This window comes from Artibeus jamaicensis, unplaced genomic scaffold (genome assembly GCF_021234435.1).
Source record: "Artibeus jamaicensis isolate MK-2021 breed Jamaican fruit bat unplaced genomic scaffold, CSHL_Jam_final contig_464, whole genome shotgun sequence".
Classification (NCBI taxonomy): domain Eukaryota; kingdom Metazoa; phylum Chordata; class Mammalia; order Chiroptera; family Phyllostomidae; genus Artibeus; species Artibeus jamaicensis.
Window position 1 is genome coordinate 18532225 of NW_026521842.1, and position 13134 is coordinate 18545358.

General features: G+C 50.1%; 1 protein-coding gene across 6 annotated transcripts in view; it reads right to left on the reverse strand.

Moving 5' to 3' along the window:
- Positions 1-13134, reverse strand: part of DUS2 (dihydrouridine synthase 2) — a 40801-nt gene that overhangs the window by 11122 nt on the left and 16545 nt on the right. For 4 of the 6 annotated variants that reach the window (XM_037162565.2, XM_037162569.2, XM_037162568.2 and 1 more), the window contains 7 exons: positions 12828-12871; positions 11626-11686; positions 7892-7939; positions 4094-4159; positions 3840-3910; positions 1874-1960; positions 310-478 (listed from right to left, as the gene is read on the reverse strand). In XM_037162565.2, coding sequence (XP_037018460.2) covers positions 310-478; positions 1874-1960; positions 3840-3910; positions 4094-4159; positions 7892-7939; positions 11626-11686; positions 12828-12871 — 546 coding nt within the window. The remainder of the gene's footprint in view (positions 1-309; positions 479-1873; positions 1961-3839; positions 3911-4093; positions 4160-7891; positions 7940-11625; positions 11687-12827; positions 12872-13134) is intronic. The other 2 variants (XM_037162570.2, XM_053666561.1) reach the window with 2 other exon arrangements.

Consider the following 13134-nt stretch of genomic DNA (forward strand, 5'->3'; position numbering starts at 1 on the left):
GTCCATTGTCATTGTGCATGCATGTGTATGTGTGGCAGTGGAAAAAGAGAGAGAGATCGATCATGTGTTCTGGGCCCCAAAAGCATCCTGGTTCCAGACACCCCTGCTATGACCCCACATCTTAGAAGCTTTAGATGGAGGTGATGGCCAGCATGCCTCCCCAGGCCCCTGGGAGACCCAATGCTACGTGACCAGAATTGAAAAGAAAAGGAGAGGGACAACGAGGGCTGCTGGCAGCTGGTGGCTGGGGCTCACCCAAAGCACCTTCTGCAGGAGAAATGCTTATTTCAAAGAAGTGCACAGACATACGTATCGGATGTACTTCCGCATGACCTCCTCCAGAGGCCTCAGGCCCTCCTTGAGGAAGATGGATGGGTTCCACATGGCAGCTCGGGCCACCATCACTGAAGAGGCTGCTGTAGCTTGTCGAAAGTCCTCCATGTCCAAATAATCTTTGATATGGTCGTGAGATCCTCCACTGAAAGGCAACAGGGATGAGGGGTGTCCCCAATCTTGTCCCAGCATTTTCAGAACAAGGCAACTCCCAGGTCTGCCTCCCATTAACTGTGTGGCTATGGCTAAGTCCTTCAGCTGGAAGCACCTCTGGAGCTTGGAGATTCTCACACACACCCCACTGTGGGGTTAAGAGTAACAAGGGAGATAATATAGGAAAGCAGCTAGAACCACAGCCGGCACTTAATAGGTATCCCTGAGATTTTACCTTCCTTCCACTTCATCCTAAACAGTGGCTAAAGGGATTATAGGAAACCCCGCCCCCTCCCCACCATATGCCCACTAAGGGCTGGGTCACAACCCTAGAGAGGGAGCAGATGCAGTGGCGACTGTGAGAGGAAGGAAGGAGGCCCAGTTTGCTTGCAATTTCCCTTCCCGCCGCCATGCAGCCCAAGGGCCCCCTTGCACACTGCTCTGTCTTCATCTGTTCCATTAGGAGCCAGGCAGCAGCCTCAGTCCAAAAGCAGCATTGTGGGTGACAGGCGCACACACACTCAGGTGGGAGCAGCAGTAAGAGGGTCCAGTGTCTTGAGGAGCCCTACCCTCTCCCTAAAACTCCTTGGCCTGGGGAAGGCAGGGCCTGGCTGCCAACCCCACCCTCAGCTCTGTCCCTCCCTCCCACCAGTCAGGCATGTTTCTCGTCAGGGCTTCAGGGCTTTGGAACTTCCGTGTTCCCATCCTGCAACTGGGTTCTGTGCCATCCTGAGGTCTGCTGATCTGGACTCCCCACTGTAGCTCCCCAGAAGCAACTGGACACTGTCTGGCTGCTAAGCTTCTTGGCTGGTAACTGGTACCTCACACCTGGCAGTCTAGGTTCCAGGCCCCGTAGCTATGCGGTCTGGGCTTTGGACTGTGGCTGGCCTTATGATTCCTGAGCCATACAGAGGTTGGCAAAAGCAGGCTTACAGTCATTCACATGGAAAATTATATAATAATTAATAAATAACATAAGAACAAACTGTTTTATGTACTCACAACTGTAAACTGACTTTCGCTCTATGTGCTCTGGATTGGGCCTCCTCACCCCACACCCTGCACTCCTAACTCCAGTGCGACCTCACCTTCCACTGGGCCTGCTTCAGCAGCCGCGCTCTTGCTCTCCCTGTCCCCTGAACGCTCCTAACCTCAACCCACCCGTCAGAATGCCCTGGGCCCCTGCCTCCAGCACACCTCCATCAGCCACTCACCAGAGGCCAAGGAACATGGCAAGCACTTGTGTCTTCGTTTTTCATCCCACTGTTTTTCTTTTTCCTTAAGGTCAATTTTTAATGCCATCTCCTCGCATTTTTATATGCCAGCTTAAATCCCTTCTGAGAGAGGTGAGGCATAAGGAAGTAAATGATGAGGAGGGGAGGCTTACTTGGCTATGACGGGAATGGAGAGGGTTTCGGCAATGGCTTTGATGGTTTCACAGTTGACAGGGTGTTGAGGTCGCTCCTCCCGCTTCCTTGGAGATAAACAAAAAAGTTGGGGCTGAGGGCTGAGTGCCCAAGGCCATGTCACAGTTCACAGGGGGTTATGTTATAACCAAGCCCTACGGTCCTCCCTACTGAATCTCAGGAGGGTCGCGTAGCATCAGAGACAGGGGTCTAGGCTACAGTGGATGGCTCTCCATGACCTCTGCTGTGAGGGTCAGAACAGCGTAGGTCCATGCTGAGAAGGCAAGTTCAGCTCTTGGAGGCCTATAGGTAAGGCATGGCTGCAAAAGGCAGAGGTGGGTAGATGATTTCCAAGGTCACACCACCTCCCCCTGACTTCCCCTCACCTCTGCCAGAGATGAAGAACAGTGCCATAAGAATGCTACCTCTACTGTCCTGGTCTTGCCCTCACCATGGGACTAAAAACAGCTGCTGCCCTTCAGACTGGCCACTCCCACACAGCTGCCTATTCTAAGGCCAAGATGGGCAGCTGATCCTGGGGACAGGAACCTGGCACAGGGTAGACCCAGCAGCCAGGGCAGGCCACAGACCATGGCTGTCACAAGGAGCCACTGGGGAGGCAGCACGACCCAGGAGCCATCCCTCCTAGGTCAACTGTAAGTTCTTGTGAATGAGACTGAGTCTTAGGGGTGCTGAGGTGAGCCCTGACCTGAGCTGCACTCAGGAACAAGCAAGAGAAGTGGGTGACCACATAGCCCTCATCCAGGTATTGTCTGGGTATGTGCCCTCTGCCAAGCCCCTCAACAAAAGGGCAGGGGCCTCAGAAGGCCCAGTCAACCCAGCCTCCACCTTTACCTCCCCACAGCCCCAGCAGCCAGTTCTAGCCATCCTCAAAAACTTCGATGGCCAGAAGTCCCTCCTTAAACTCACTGCAATCTGTCTTCTTAGTGTTTCAACTACTGGTAGAAAGGAACCTTACAAAGCAGAAATTACCTTAATTTCCAAATGAGGAATGAGGTGCACAGAGAGGTTAAATGATTTGTCCAAGGATAGAGCCAACAAGCAGCAGAGCTGGGATCTGAAACCAGTCAGCCTGAGCCCAGGGCCTGTGACCTCAGGGTTTGTAATGGGTATGGCCTTTCACCTCACCCTGCCAGCTCCCATCAGTACAGCTGTGCTTTTCTCTTTTACATGTTGGACTTCTGGGTTCCCTTTTCTGAAAATGCTGTAATAGACACAACCGGCAAAAGATGCACTGTTCCTATAAGAACCCCCGAACCCAAAAGGAACATCATTTAGAGAAGAGAGGTCACTCTGGCCGAAGTCTACTGACCTGGGATTCTGTACAAAAGCACAGCCTAGACACAGGGAGCGAGTCTGACTGGGAAACCCAGGGTAGCCTTCGGCAGCGCCTTAGCTCTCAGCAGAGTGCAGCAAGCTATGGATACAAGGACTGTTTAAAGCAGTCGCAGTGTCAGCTGGCAATCCTACAGGGGCAGACCGAAGAGGCAGTGCCCACAGAAGAACAGCAGTCTGCCTGGGGTCATTCAGGGCAGAAGCTCTTGCTCAACGTAGTGGAAAGAAAAGGAGATTCAGAGTCAGAGTAGTTCTAATTCCACCACTTCCTGCCTGCATGATGCAATTTTGAGCAAATCATTCCATCTCTACCGTTTACCCTTGCTGAGGTTAGGGGCATTTCTCCTTCCTCCTTGGTCTCCCTGTCTCTAAAGCTCAGCGCGGTGCCTACCATCAGTAGATGCTCAGTGAATGAAACAAAGGAAAATGCAAGCTCATGAGAGTTTAACCGCCCCCAGGATGTCAGAGAGCTAGGCAGAGGCGGGGGCATATGTAGAAGAGAACTTAGTTGTCCCCTGAGGTCTGCTGAAGGATGCTTAGGATGGCAGAGGACCTCACTGCAAGTCAGTCCCTAGCAAAGCAACCACTCACCTCCCGTGAACTGCGATGGCAGCAATGCCGGTGCTCTCTATCCGCTTCACAAGGCTCAGGGTGTCTTCCAGCTGAGGAAGAGACCCGCACAGGGTGGTTACAGAGGCCAAAGAGGGAGCAGCTGTCAGCTGTCCTAAAGTGGGCTCAGCTCTGCCCCCTCCTCCAAACCTAATTCAACACCTCAAAACTTACTGATACCCCAAATAGACATCCCCAGAGAAAATGGACCTTCAAACGTAACACCCCATCCTTACCGATGGTAGGATGCGAATCTTGCAGGTCACAGGTCTGCGTGTCCCTTTAACAAGAGTACTGAGGATCTACAGAGAGGAGAACACAAGAGCACCTGCCTCTTCTGGAGCAAACCACCACAATGACCTGTACTAAGTACTCCTGCCACAGACCTGTGTGTCCCGGTGGCATGGACATGCCGGTGTCCATGTATGTGTCCACAAGCATATCTGTTGCACGCATATCCATGTTAAGCTCCATGAAGGAAGGAGTGCATCTTTTTTCTATGCTAGCCCCTTGCCGGGCACACAGTGGTGTACATACAGTTGATAAATGAATGAATGAAAGTGAGGGTGTGCACACATGCCTGTGTAAAATACAGTGATCCTCGCCAGGGCCAACATCTGACAGCTTAAGAAATACAGAGTCTTCGATCCACCTCATATTTCCTAAGTGGGTCTCTAGGAGCAGGCCTTAGGCATACGTGTTTGTAAAGGCTCTGCCCAACACACTCCCTCCTCAACATGATCTTGCGGCCTCGCCTGGTAGAGGACACACGGCTCACAGCTTCCTTCCTGCCTGAAGGCAATGCTCCCTTAGTGCTGTTTCAGGGTCTGTGGCGTGAGAGAGCACGAGGGCTTTACAGGTCTTGGGCCCTGTCCTCACGGACTCCCTCTCTTTAAGGGAGTCAGATGTACAGGAATGAAATGGGCAAAGGCAAAGAAAGACAACACAGTCAACATAGTAAAAAGTGTTTGCTTGGCAAAGTCATTGCAAAGGACTTCAGAGACAGATCAAGAAAGCCGTACAGGAAAGTGTCAGGGAGGTAGCAAGACCGGACCTCCTAAGGGTCAGAGATCAAGAGATGTGGGTGACACTGCATGTCCGAGGCACTGCTACCTTCTTCCCTCATCAAAAACTTCAGGCCTGGCAAGCCCGACAGAAGATGATCCCAACAGCCCTCTTTCAAGAACGGGGTCGCTGTCAAGCAGACTAGAGGGGATATACAGGCAGCTGCTGCCAGTCTTGGTTCTAGACAGGTGAGGGCAGCAGAGAGCCAAGCTTGCAGCAATGGAAGCCTTTTGGGCAGCGACAAAATGAGGCAGGCCCCTCAGAAGACATCAGACTAAGAGGCTGGGCTGACAGGCAGGAGGACAGATAATGGGCGCGATAAGGCCTGCTGGCCCAGGCACAACTGCCAGCGGGGCAGACTGCGCCTAAGGTCCTAGGGGTCCTCTGGTAGGCCTTAAGGGAGCACCTATCCTTTAAGGGGCGACTGCCAGACCCTCTGAGATACACAACGAAAGTTCTCACTCCAGTCCTTTCCGTCAGGCTGACAGCACTGTCTCTGGGAGGTTCCTTTGCAAGTGCCAACTTAGAACCCTCTGGTGTTTGGTGACTTAAGTAACATCAGCTGGTTTGATCCAATCCTCTGTTTTGCAGAGCTTCCTTTTAGTGTCTTATCTAAGTAGCTCTAAGCATCGTCTTCAGTATTTCTGTTTATCTCATATGCATGGACCACGAAGGAGATTAGCAAGCAAAAGCTCTAGCCCCTTGCAAGGGTCACGCTGAGAGGAAAGGGCACTAGAGACTGTCTCCTGGCCAGGCTGCAGCACAAAACTGTCCTGGACCCAACTCTCCTCGATCCAAGTGATACCACACCTCTGTGACGTGTCCTTGAGGAAAAGGATCTGCGACAGACCGCTGCCTGAGCAGATTACAGCACATCTACCCACAGGCAGCCTGGTCTTACCAGGCCACAGGGTAACTCAGGAAAAGCTCCCTTAGTTGTTGGGAATGGGTTGGGGAGGAGGATGGGAAAACTCAGGCTTGGGAATCAGTGAGAACCAAGTTCAAGTCCTGGCCCCACCAGTTGTGAGTCACAGCCCAAGTGCAGTGTGCACAAGGGGGATGTCCTGGGCAGCAGGGGGCCCAGGCAATCCTGAGCAAGGGTGAGAGAAAGAATGTTACTGAATTAGAGTCTAACACTGAGGCTCTTAATCCAGGGAGGGTAACCACAGTCACCTAGGAAGCTTTGTCAGAAGACTGATACTCTCCCTGCCTCTATCCTACTTCCAAAAATTTCCATCACTCTAACCAAGCATCCTTATTTTGAAAAATCTTCTGCCAGTGCCCCTAAGATGTTCCAACGGATGGAACCACAGGCCTGAAACATCAAGCCTGCGCAGACGCACAAAGCTCTTCCCCCGGCCGCCCAGTGCACCAGCACAGGCTGAGCCCGAATCTACTCCAGCCCACTATTCCCAGCCCCCTTTGGCTCTACTGTGGATCCCTGGAACCTCCCCTCCATGAGGCAAACCCCATCCACCAGCCTGCCTGGCCCACCCAACCATCCCTCCAAACAGAGAAGGAAGAGAATGAACTGAGCCTCACACGTAAAATGCACCCAAAGAGGGGCCATGAGAGGACAGAGCCAACGGAATGAATGGGAGAAGCCAGGAGGCCAGAGCATAACAGAAATGCCTGTGTGCAATGACAGAAAGAAAAGACCCCCTAGGGGGGGCCCTCGCCTAAGTACGGTAATACGTTTGACATCCACAGTTGTTCACAACCACTCCACCCTGCAGAGAGGTGTCCGACTGGAGGTTCCTAAGTCCAGGCACTACACTTAGGGCGAGACGCTTATAAACTACACCTGACACCTTTAACCTCAGATGCCATCTCGAGGGGCCGCTGATGCTAGGGTAGAGGCCACAGGACCATGGCTTTAGGCTTAGCTCTGCCCGCTTTTTTGCTACATGATCTTGAGCAAATTATTTTTCCCTCTCTGTGCTTTAGTTTTATTATTCTTGAATAAATGAAAATAATAAATGCCTTCCCTGTCTACTTCAAGGGATCTGGAGAATAAATGGAATAAATGCTGGAATATCCTTTGGAAAGTATTCTACAAACACTAAGGATACATTACAGACGCATTATATGTACCTACCTGCACATGGGGAAAATGAGAAGGCACCTAGCTCATAAACACACTGGCCTTCCTGTATCCCAGAGACAGTGGGGCTAGAAGGACGCGCAGGACGACCTGCCAACACAGCACCCAGCACAAACAGCGGCAGCTTTTACTGGTGATGCTTTATCCCGAGTCACCGTATGTAGCCTGTGGGAGGCACTAGGAGACTTAACACCAAGCAGGGAAGTGGGGCTAGAGAATGAAAAGGACGTCAAAGGAGCTAAGAAGAGCGACAAGAAGAGAGCTGATAGACTGAGAGGAAAGTAAAAGGTGTCAGTGGTGTAGCAGAAAATGACATCCCCACGTGCCCTGACAGCTCACAATATTGGGTGGCAAAATGGCAACCTGTGCCCAGAGCCTCATAAACCTGGCCACCAGAATCATTGAGGGATGGGCTCAGAGGAGACTAAATTCACTTGCCTCGTATGACCCTGACCTGGCCTGCTCTCAAAGGCTGGTGGTGGAGTACAGCAGCACTTGGGGCCCCACTGCCGCACTCATCAAGCCCCCAGGAGGGGCCGACCCTCCCCAACCCACCTCCATAGCCACTGAGCCTGTCCACACCCATGATCTTCTCAGAAGGGAGAGGGGCAATACAGGGAGAGGAGTCTCTAAATGAGTCTGGCCCCCCCACTGCTCTCCACCCCAGCCCTGGGCTTTTAAGGAACTCCAAGTCAATTGTAGGCTGGCTCAGGGGTTACTGAACTTGGCTGCATGTCAAAATCACCAAGAAGCCTTTTACTAATTTCCCAGACCCCCGGTGCAGGGCCTGATTCACTAAATCTGGAAAGGGGAGAGGCAAATGTGCCATGTTTAAGGACCTCTGCTTTCACTCCATAGGACTTACCTTCTCGATCTTGTCAGGATCTGACAGCAGAGCAGCTCCCATTCCTCCCTAAGGAAAGCACACAGAGGGGCTTCTTACAGCTGGAGAGAGGTAGCCCCTCCCCATGACATGGCAACATGGTGTGGCAACCTGCCAGCACCCCAGCACATGTCTCCAAGGGACCAAGGTCCACTGGCAATCGTCAGGTCTCCTAAACGAGTAGGAAAGTGGCAGTGCCCTACCCACAAAAACAGGGATCAGAGTCTGATGAATTCTAATAGTGATGACTTAGCAAAGGCTACAGATCTATGTAGAAGCAGGTTCTACAAAAATAATGTTTCAGGACTGCCCATTCCCTACCTAGAGTATCAGTGTCTTAATAAACTAAACCCATCTGCCAAGCCCTTAAAAAAAAACATAGTAATAATGAAACACTCTTCTGTTGAAATGAAAGCAAATGCACCTTCTTCCTATCCTACTATCACTTGCTTTAGTGCTGCCACCGTCAGCAAAGCCACTCAGGGACATGCGACCTGCAGACTTTCTCCAGCCCTTTCTCCCCTGACAGCAACACCAGCCCGACCCTGAGCACCCAGACAGATGCCAAACACTAACAAAGCCCCAGCTAAGGGATACCAACAGCCCACGGAACCACGTGAATCTTCACTTTAACAACAGGGTATCTCTCGATGGTGAGATTATTGGTAATCTTCCCACTCTTTTTTGTACTTTTAAACTATCCAAGTTCTGGACAATGCCATGGCATTTTAATAATGGGGTGGGGACAGGCGTTAAAACTCTGAACCCGTTAAGAGTGACATGAAGGGGAGAGAAACAAATCCAATAAATACATGCTGTCAGCACGTGTAGACTGCGTACTAGTAAATGCTCACAGTCTGTGCTCAGACGGTCTAAGTTCAGGGGTTACCTGTTTTAAAGGATGACAGATTAGAATCGGAGGGAATACTGACCCACCACCGACTCAGCCAGCCTGAGCCTGCATGTCAGAGGAAAATAGGAAGGGCAGAAGGGGACTAGCCCTGGTCACAGATATAAACCTGCTTAGAGGCGTTAAGGAAACTCTGGCCACACCCCAGATCCATCTGGCCTTCAGCTCACACACAATTCAGCCCTTCCTTGTGGAATCACAGGCTCTAAAATACAGTCTCGCCCTGGCTGGTGCAGCTCAGTGGACTGAGCGCTGGCCTGCGGACAGAAAGGCTGCCAGTTCAATTCCCTGTCCGGGCACATGCCTGGGGTTCAGGCCAGATCCCCAGCTGGAGGTGTGCAAGAGGCAACCAGTATGTCTCTCTCATGCAGTGATGTTTCTCTCCCTTTCTTTCTCCCTCCCCTCTGTAAAAAAATAATTACTTTTATGAAAAAAATACAGTCTCACTGCCCCTTCCACAACAATGGCTTTCTCGATGGTATTTCCTTCCTTTCTTTCTATTTAACTTATTTATTTGCTTTTTTGAATAGGTAACACATGAACATTTTTTAAGATTCAAAAGAGTAAAAAGTAAGAACTCTCCCTCCCTGAGGAATGGAAAGCTTTTCAATTTATACTTTTCATATGGCTCCGGTTTCGGAGCCGCCAGAAGGGAGCCAACACCCAGACGGTGTGCACCGGCGCAGCACACTGCTAAGTTTCTGTTCCGACCGGTCGGTGCCGGCGCTGTGCTAGTTGTTAACTGTTTTGAGTAGCTCCCTGGCAGAGGGAATTTAATCCCTGTGCAGAACCACGTAAAAACTTGGTTTCCTTCCCTAGGGGAAACCAGTGTTACTAGTTTCTTGTGAGTCTTTCTAAATGTGTTCTATGAAGAGAAAGGTAAATGCATGTTAAGATTCATTTCCCATCCCCCACACATAAATGGCAATACACCGTATACAATTCTGCCCTTTGCTTTTCTTCACTCCACGAACTCAGGGAGATTATTCCAGTAATTTCAATTTTGCTCCTTACATAATCACAAACACAAAGAGGTAAGTTGAAAACAGCTAACAGAGTGCAAAATTTGCAGGTTCCCACAGACAATTTCAAATCTCCCCAATTCCTCGAAGCAGCTGCCCACAGGCCTTCTGGGTTTCAAGAGCCCCAAGAGCCTTTTCCTCAGGCGGTCTTCAGCCTCCTGGCTGAAAGGAAAGATCCCCAGGCCACGTAACTGCTGAAAACCAAGTGGCTGACTTTGGGCAGTGGGCCTGGGGGGACATCTGCTAGGCCTACACTACACACTCTCCAATAAGGTTCCCAGGGGCAGCCCTGCAGAATTCCCTCTGGTGTCTCCCACACACCCAGCCCCAAGCTGTGCTCGTAATCTGCTCCAAACATGCTTTTCCTCTGGCAGTCCTCCCAACGTTGAAGACCCACAGTCCTCCTGGCTGCCAGTCTCTCCTTTCTCTACCCCCACCACTCCCCCCACGTCCCCACGCCCAGGCCAATCATCTGCCAGCCAAGTCCTGGCAAATGCTGGCCTTCTCCTCTCTCTATCCCCCTAGTCTTTCCTATGGACCCACAACACTCACCTCCTACGTCTACGTCCCCACCTCTAGCCTCTTTCCACTTCAATCCACAAGACACATGGCTCCCAGATTAGCATTTCCACTTATAGAATGTATTTGGAAAGACACACAAGAAATTAGCAACCCTGGTTCCCCTGGGGAAAGAAACTAAGTTTCTGATCACATGCCTTTCTGTTCACAAAAGGCCAGAGATACTGAAGATCTGGATGCAGCTACTCTGGTCCCACCCAAGATTTTCAGTCCTGCATCCCTCTGTTTCCTCATCACCTCCACTCTCCAACCCTCTGGTCGCATCAAGGTTCTCTGCCTCGCACTTCACGTTGGCACCTAAGCTCTGCACTGCACGCCTTCTGCCTGCAGGGTCCCACACCCCTTCACAGAGGACCACATTTCTCTAGAAAATCCCGAGTTTAAGTGCTGTCCCTCAGCTCCTTTCTGAGCTATCCTACTACTCTGGTCTGAGCTTCTGATATGAAAATGGGGATATATTTTGCATCCTCTATTTTTATTTATTTATTTATTTATTTTTAAGCCTCACCCAAGGACATTTTTTTCATTCCTTTTAGAGAGAGATGAACGGAGAGAGGAAGAAAGTAAAACATCAATGCAAGAGAGAAGCTCTGATTGGCTGCCTTCCATACACGCCCAGACTGGAGAGCAAACCCACAATCCAGGTATGTGCCCTGACCAGAAATTGAACCCACAACCCTTCGGTTACAGCACAAAGCTCCCACCACTGAACCACACTGGCCAGGGTCACATCCTCTACTTTGAAAAAGATGTTATGTCTTGGTGTTATTCATGAAAAGACAAAGCCCTGTTCATGTTACTTTTTCTTTTAATATTTACATCACTTAAAACAAATGGGCATAGTGTTCTGTGTGTATGTTTATGTATGTATGTATGTGTATATAAACTTTTTCCTCAACCATTTGAGGGAAAAGTTACATATATCATAGCCTCTGACCCCAATATATTTTAGTGTGTATTTTCTAAGGATAGGGATATTCTTACAAAACTGAAGAGCTGTTAACTTCATCGGTTTACACTGATCCAGTATTTTTAGCTAATCTACTGTGGTCCACACTCCCAATTTCACCCACTGATCTAATAATATCCACGTGAGCATCTCCCCACACAGTACAGGAGTCAGGCACTGCACTTAGTAGTAATGTCTCACTGTTGCTCTTTAATCCGCACCTGTATCTTAAGGGGGTATGAAGGACGCAGTTTACCTTGGTGGAATACTCTTTTGGACAGCCCATGTTGACATCAATTCCAGCCACGTCATTTTCTCTGGAAGGACATGAAGTGGAAAAGGTATCAGTAAATGTTCAATGTGAGGAGAGAAGGTGGAGTCAAAGGCATGGGCCTGTGCTCGTGAATCCCTCTCCACATCCCTGGCCCCAAAATACACCGACCCTCAGTGTCAGAAGCTGAAAAAAAACCTACTCTCAGATGTACAACTGCCTCTGCAGAGCAAAGCTCAAGACACATGGAATAAGGTGCTCACACATTTACAAAGAGCTAGCTGTCGAGGACTTTGCTACTTTGGACTTATGTCAGATGGCTCAAATAATGAGTGAAGTCACACTGAACGTGCTCCCAGAGTTCCGGTTCTGACTGGGGCAGTGAAGGCCATCTGTCCATGCTGAAAAGTGACATGAGCATGAGACCCTCAGCCAGAGCACCAGTTCTGGTGGGAGATACAAGACTGCCTTTCCTGGGTAGGTCACACAGTTGGCTTACTCCAAACAGTTCCCAGATGCAGAAAGGACCCTGACCCCATCTTCTGGAGCATACACAGTTCACAGGCTGTGATTCAGCAGCAACTACCGTGTGAGTGCCTTCTTGCCCTCACTGTAACCGAAAACAACAGCGACGACTTACTAAGCACTCACTATGTGCCACACTGCAAAGACAGTCCCGTGCGTTATTTCACTGACCTTTCCCTATAATGCCAGAGGTAGGTAATACTATTGGTCTCACTCTGTAGATGAGGAAACTTAAGTTCTCAGCAAGGTTACCTAAGGTCACATGGTTAACAAGTAGCAAAGCCACAGCCAAAATTACAACCCAGGTTCATCTAACTCTGTAACCACAACACTCTCCTAACTTTGTTAATTTAGGAAGCAGTAAGTCTAACCTACACTTCATGAGATTCAAAACCTCAGGGCTCATGGTCACAAGAGTCCTTGGAAAGAAAGTAAACACTGAACAACAGGCACCCAGACAGAGATTATCTGGGATCTGGGCACAGGGGGTACACGAGAGGCCCGGGGCACCCTTGAACACCGCAGAGAAGGAAACTAGGAAAGGAACAGAAGGTAGTGAACTAGAAGGCAGAAAGGGTGGTCACCTCCAACATCACGAGGAACAGTGAGGCCCCAGAGCCAACAGGAGAGACGAAGGTAGTTCCAAAGAGGGAAGAACTTACACAAGTCTGGCCACGGCGAGGGCTCGCTCTGCGTCCGAAGTCCCCTGGGAACACAAAACGCTGCCTCAACCACCACCCTGACACGCGTACACACGCACAGGCAAACACACCCATGCACACCATGTGCACACATGTCAGCAAGCAGAGTCCAGCTGGTGTCTCTTAAACATCCAGTCCACTAGACTAGCCCTCTGTCAAAGGCCAGAAGTGGATGGGAGGGCCCAGAAAATGTCAAAATGCCATCAATGCTACGATTACTTTCAAACATATGAGAACAATGAAAAATTTTTACAGTAAACAGTTGAAA